The 6,524-nt window shown below is 38.0% G+C and overlaps 1 protein-coding gene across 1 annotated transcript; it reads right to left on the bottom strand.

Moving 5' to 3' along the window:
- Positions 1-853: 853 nt before the first annotated feature.
- On the bottom strand, positions 854-3,260 carry LOC130967823 (MICOS complex subunit MIC10-like). The gene is made up of 3 exons (XM_057892844.1): positions 3,015-3,260; positions 2,432-2,571; positions 854-1,085 (listed from the first exon to the last, which is right to left on the bottom strand). The coding sequence occupies exons 1-3, from the start codon at positions 3,124-3,126 to the stop codon at positions 1,065-1,067; spliced, it is 273 nt and encodes a 90-aa protein (XP_057748827.1). The 5' UTR covers positions 3,127-3,260; the 3' UTR covers positions 854-1,064.
- Between the last annotated feature and the right edge of the window lie 3,264 nt (positions 3,261-6,524).

The following is a 6,524-nucleotide window of genomic DNA, read 5'->3' as shown; positions in this document are numbered from 1 at the left end:
GAACACCAAGGCACGTTTAGCAACCTGATTTCCTTCCCAGCCCAATCGCAGCTTGCATTTTGCAACAGCTGCAGATTTTTGGTTTCATCGCCTGCAAAATGTTATTTTTGGTTTCATCGCCTGCAAAATGTTACTTGCATTTTGCAGGTCATTGAACAACGCAGGTCCACATTTGTGGACAATTCACCATCCATCCATATTTAAACTTATCACCATTATTTTATCCATAACCAAATTAATTTCTGCCAAGTTGAGTCTTCAATCAAAGAAATGCATAGTTTAAATTTAACCAGAACATTAATGTCCAATTTTTTAAACGGGAACATTTTAAAAGCGTCCCATTTCATCCATGTGTTATGCGTCTGAATGTTTGAACCTTTGATAATTTCATCCTCCCGGGATGTGATTTTACGAGGTATCCACGAACTTCCACTTTCATCAACATATATATGGCATGATGTATAAAACCAAGTACTTATTCGATTGTTTTATTTTTCATAATACAACTCAAATACTGAAATACGTAACAAGCTCACAAACACAACACAAATCATATTTTGATATTTCCACAACTGGCAATTTCTTATGCATAGACTTAATGCCTTATGCCCCAAAATCCTGCCGTGGGGCCTTTAACTAACTTCAGATGGGAATTCAAGCTCAGAAACGAAGAACGAGCACTTCTTGTTCATTCAACTTCATCTTTCTAGCTAGTGTATCCATTATTCGATTCCATTTAAGACTCACGGCAAGAAGCCATCCAGTTCAATTATACAATACAAAATTGAAATCACACAAAGACGCAGGGTGTCATATGCCTAAGCAGAAATGATAAGACACTAGCTAGCATTCAGATTGAAAATTGTGCAGACACAACTTGAAATCTGCAGAAGGCAATGGTTATTTCTATTTTGTGATCCAACGTTAACAGCTTGTGAATGAACTCTGCATACATTACAGAATCACAGGGTTTCTACATGTTACCAGTATGGAAAAAAAACCACCAATAATAATAATAACATTCTGTCTTGACATCCAAGAAGCGGGATCCCTTAAGCAAGCATCTACTCCGTGTCCGGCACATTCTGGAAATAAGAGCAAGTAAGCAAGTTACGTTCCCAATCCACTCAGTGCAAGGGCATGCATTGCCCACAAAAGTTACATAATGAGCAATCAAATCAACCAGTATCCCCTGCCACTCAGATTAAAAGTAAAACAAACTACAACCACCAGCATTTAAGCTTCAGTCTTCTCTAGTCATCATTACCATATACCAGTGGAAGTTCATAGTTCATAAGATGTCCACAGTTGAGATTAGAGAAAAGAACAAAAAAGTCCCTGACCTTTTATCTCGAAGGGGATTAAATCCCTCCTCAAATTTAATTACAATTAAATCCCCGATCTTTTGAAACAGGAGACATAGGTCCCCTTGGTGATGATTTGAACCCAGTATGAAGGGACCTATGGCTATGTGTCTCCTGTTTACAAAGGTCAGGGCTTATTTGTAATCAAATTTGGTGAGAGACTTAATCATATTCGCTATAAAAAGTCAAGAACCTATTTGTCCATTTCTCTTGGATTATTTCAATATTTCTTCTCATGCACTCTCCTCACTTGCTCTCCAATGCAAGTATCAAATTCATTACGCAGTTAAGAAAAAACCAACAAGCCAACAATGTGTGTTAGGAGTATAAACTCGCTAACATCATTGTTTCATTTTTAAGAATAAAATTTTAAAGAGGCAAAGACCTTATTTTTTTTCCAAATCATTATAGAATATGAAATGAAAAAATTTCAAAATATTTAAGTTCCAAAGGCCACTGTGCAAATTTCAAGCGCAGAGACATCTAAATTCTCAAGCTCTCTCCATTAGTGAACTTTTCCTACTCTTTGAGGACAAATTTCTACAAAATAGTCTTGATTGTTTACTTTTAACTAACAAGAGCAGTGGCATACTTTGGACAACAGAAAACTATACGTGCTTGTAGGTAGAAATAAATTTATAAACAATCAAGGGCACATCAAAAGACAACACAGGATATAATCAGGAAATCAGAGAATTCTAATTTTCACTACAGATAGAAAAGAAGACAATCCAATAGTTTTCACCATAATGCTGTTTACAAACTTTCCAGGCCACTACCAGTACTGAATATGATGTGGCACTAAATCTTTCTAAAGAATAATTCATATCCATATTGCTTGAAGTCTTGAACTATGCATTCACTACAGCTTTTATCATGAATATCTCTCACCAATTCAAAATTAAGTTAGGAGCAACCAGCACTAATTCCTACTTCTTAATAAAGCAGCAGCATACACCAATAGTTTGACTAGTATTGAGGGCAAGCATGTAGCAGTAGCAGCCCATAATTTCAGACACCAATACTAAACAATTTCGATGAAGAAGTAAATAAGAAAAAAATGGTACCTGAATGGGAGTGTCATGGACCTGGGGTGGTGCTATCTTGGTTGCGGATCCAGCAAACAGCGAAGAACATTCTGTGTAAGCAGACCCAATTCCAACTCCAGCACCAAACGCAACTGAGGCCCAGCGAGTTGTAGGACTCCCTGACACAACAACCGGAGCAATACAACATTACTTTTTTCAGCAGAGGTCAAACCAATACAAATTAAGTCTTCATATCCAATGCAATTCAATAAATTTCCGGCATTATATGTGAGAAAAGCTTGCATAGCCATAGAGGCTTGGGAAACGATCGTATTTATTCCCCAGAAATAAACCACCACTGCAGTGCATATCTAGGGCTCCGAGCAACATAAAACAGAACCCAAAGCAATAGCATAAGGTAAAACTAGCAAGTGACACTGGCATCTAAGAAATCAGCGAAATAATGGAATGTTAAGTGGGGCTTGGAAATTAGGGTAGCTTATGCTATGTAATGGTAGGGAAACGGTGAAACCTAAGATGCAGAGATACAAAGAAAGGAATGAGTTATATAATTAATTAAGTTATGTGAGAGATCATGAGGTGAGGATAAGAAGGAACGTACTGAAGAAGAGGAGACCGCCAAATGCACCGGCGAGGGACGAATACACGACGCGCCGAAGGGAGAGATCAAGGCACGCCTCCCATTTCGCATCTAGCTCTTCTCCCTTTCCCATTTCTCTTCTTCTTCCGATTTCCTTTCTCTTCTTTTCTTCTCTTCTCTTCTCTGCGATGCCGATGTCTCTCCTTCTCCCTCTCCTCTCCTGTTGCTGTTATGTCACAAAACTCCGTCATGCGTTTCCACCGCTAGGGTTCCACTTTTTCTGGGCCTTGGCCCAACCCAAAACAAAAACTTTTTGCTATTTTCTAGTTTTCATCCAAATAAAACAGAAGTAGGGATGACCATGATCGGGTAGGGACAAATTTTGACACTATTTGAATCCATCTCCTTTTATCCAATACCTCTCGGCTCTCGTATTTAGAATCGGGTTTATTTTTTTATTTAAATAAATATTTAACCAAGTTGGATATAATTACTAGTCTATTTAAATAAGTGTCGACGATTTGAATATCATTTGATGATGTAGCGATTTATTAGCCATCAACAAATCCTTAAATAGTGCTCCGACCAGCACCGTGAGAAACAAAAAAAAAAATTCAATAATACTCTGCATCCATGTAAAAAATGCATCCAAGTTATCCAAGTATTTTTTGATAGACGCGCCTCCCCCATTCCCTCGTTCGTTTGTGATACACGTGCCACATATAACTAAACTTTTTCTGCGTTGCATTCCTATACCTTTGCTCAACGTAAACCTTTTCCTGCAACCTAAACCTTCTTCTCTGCTTGGGTTTTCTTCTTCTTCTTCTTCTTCTTCTTCTTCTTCTTCCTCCTCCTCCTCCTCCTCCTCTTCTTCTTCTTCTTCTTCTTCTTCTTCTTCTTCTTCTGCTCGCGTTCTCCTTCAACGTAATCAGTTTTGTCGTTCTTCTCTGGTCGCATTCATCTTCTTCGTTTTCTTCTTTAGATCTGCTTACATTGCATTTATCTTCTTCCTATTGTTATTCGTTTTCTTCTTCGATCTGCACTTGTAAATCGAAACAATGAATTACTCAACTTCAAATCAGTTGAATGAGAGCGATTTAGATTATTCTTCTGAAACGAATCAAACTGACGAGGTTTGGATTATTCAATTTTGAATCGAATTGACTGGAATACAATTGCTAATTTGAATTGAATTGAATTTGAATTGAATGGATGGAGGTGTACTGAATTGAATTGAATTGAATTGATAATCTATAGATTGTAGGCAGAGTTGTTTGAATTTGATTTTATATAATGGATTATGTTTCGTTCACTCAGTACTATACAATTGTTTCACCATGAGTACGTATTTGGTTTATTATGCAGAAAGCTGCTTGAATTTGATTTTATATAATGGATTATGTTTCGTTCACTCAGTACTATACAATTGTTTCACCATGAGTACGTGTTCGGTTCATTATGCAGAAAAGCTGTTTGAATTTAATTTTATCTAATGGATTATGTTTTGTTCATTCAGTGTTGTATAATTATTTCACCATAACAACATATTCGGTTCATTCTATAGACCAGGTGTGTTGTGGATGAACAATTTGTACCAAAGGTCGAGATGATTTTCAAGAAATTAGAAGAAGCCAGAAAGTTCTACAAAAATTAATCCAAACTTGTCGGTTTTTCTACCAAAATAAGGAACATGACTCGGAACGGAGACAAGATTAATAATCAACTAATCGTATGCAGCAAAGGGGGGATGTGAAAATCCAATATATCTCCTACTTTGAAGACAAATCCCTCAGCCGGCATAAACTGTCCAGATAAGATATACGTACACATATTGAAGGACGTGGGTCTCTGGGTAATATCCAAAGATGATTTGAATCACTCACACCCTTGATGTTCAAACCGGACAGAGATACTCAAACAACACAGGGAGCTAAGCATGTTTGTGCGTCGCACCATTGAAACCAACGAGGAAGCCAGAATCAGACCTAGCAAAACTTACCAATCATTCGTAGTAGTAGCCGACAATCATTGTGAACTAAGTTTTATAGAAAAAGATGTGAGGAATTACATCACACAGAAAGCACGGAATGTGTCCGAACAAGACGACGCCAAAGAAATCGGAAAGTACCTATTAAGAATAAAAGAGAAGAACCAAAATTTCTTTTTCGAACTCATCCTCGAAGGTGATCACTCCATCAAACATGCATTCTGGGCCGACGCAAGAAGCAGGGCGGCATGCGAGTATTTCGGAGATGTCGTTTCATTCAACACCACATACAACACAAATAAGTATTCCGTTCACCCAGATTAAGTTTGTACGTTCACCATATGTACATATTTCGGTTCATCAATTTGTGAGAGTGTGCATTTATGCAGGTACAATATGGTTTTTGGTTCTTTTGTGGGCGTCAATCACCACGGTCAGTCGACACTTCTCGGATGTACACTAATGAAAAATGAGGACATCCAATCATTCAAATGGCTATTCGAGTGTTGGCTCCGTTGCATGGGAGCCAAGGCACTAAAAGGCATTTTCACCGACCAATGCGCATCGATGCAAAGGGCCATTGAGATGTGCATGCCAATAATAATTCACCGCTGGTGCATCTAGCACATCATGAAGAAGATCCCAAACAAACTAAACGGCTACAAGCGACACGAAGAAATTGAACAAGAGATGAGCCATGTCGTTTGGAACTCGTTCACAAAAGAGGCATTCGACAGAAACTGAAACGATTTTCTCACAAAGCATGGCCTCGGAGGCAACAAGTGGCTCTCAGGTAACCGAAGTTTTAATTAGAATTATTTTGGGTCAAAACATGCACAGATTTCGGTTTAGTGCAGCTCATTCTACAATGCTGTACGAGGAGCGACATTTATGGATTCCAGTTTACTTGGATCACCATTTCTGGGCTGGGATGAGAAGCACACAAAGGAGCGAGAGCATGCACCCATTTTTCAACAAGTTCATCACACGCAACAGCTCTTCGAGTCAATTTGTGAAGCAATACGACAATTGCCTAGCAAGCAGAGTGCAAAGAGAGAGAGAGAGAACCTTCAAATCACGCCACATGTCAGAATCAGAGGCTGGCCCAAGAACAGACTTGGATTAAACCTGGAAAAAAGGATCTCTAAGAAAAAGAAAAGGCCAGCTCCAAGAGAGGTAAAATTGATTTGCTTTCAACTAGGCAAACATTCATTTGTGCATTTTGCTAATATACGATTTATTTCTTTTTTTACAATTGAATCTTTTAGGCAGCGGACCAGCGATTCAGCCCAGTTCAAGCTTTTACAATGCACCAGATATGAATTATCCAGGAGAGGATTATACGAGTTTTTATTAACATAAATTTCCTTTCACCTATGAGAAAATTTTGGTTCACTGAAGTTATAGGATGGTTCATTTTTTACTGTTGTTAGTCTTTATTGAATAGTCACTTTTTTTGTTTTTGATATTAGCTTTTGTGAAATTATTTATTCAATGGTCAATTTATTGTGCTATGTCAGAGAGTTCAGGTGTTTCTGAAACTG

This window comes from Arachis stenosperma, chromosome 3 (assembly GCF_014773155.1).
Source record: "Arachis stenosperma cultivar V10309 chromosome 3, arast.V10309.gnm1.PFL2, whole genome shotgun sequence".
NCBI lineage: Eukaryota > Viridiplantae > Streptophyta > Magnoliopsida > Fabales > Fabaceae > Arachis > Arachis stenosperma.
Note: the sequence above shows the minus strand (reverse complement) of the source record. Positions and strands in the feature narration are given on the sequence as shown.

What these genes read in the sequence shown, in the direction of transcription:
- LOC130967823 (XM_057892844.1), bottom strand. Translation starts at nt 3,126, where the DNA reads ATGGGAAAGGGAGAAGAGCTAGATGCGAAATGGGAGGCGTGCCTTGAT. An exon ending in TGGCGGTCTCCTCTTCTTCA is followed by an intron (nt 2,572 to 3,014) that starts GTACGTTCCTTC and finishes TTGTTGTGTCAG; the next exon opens with GGAGTCCTACAACTCGCTGG. An exon ending in TCCATGACACTCCCATTCAG is followed by an intron (nt 1,086 to 2,431) that starts GTACCATTTTTT and finishes TCTTATTTCCAG; the next exon opens with AATGTGCCGGACACGGAGTA.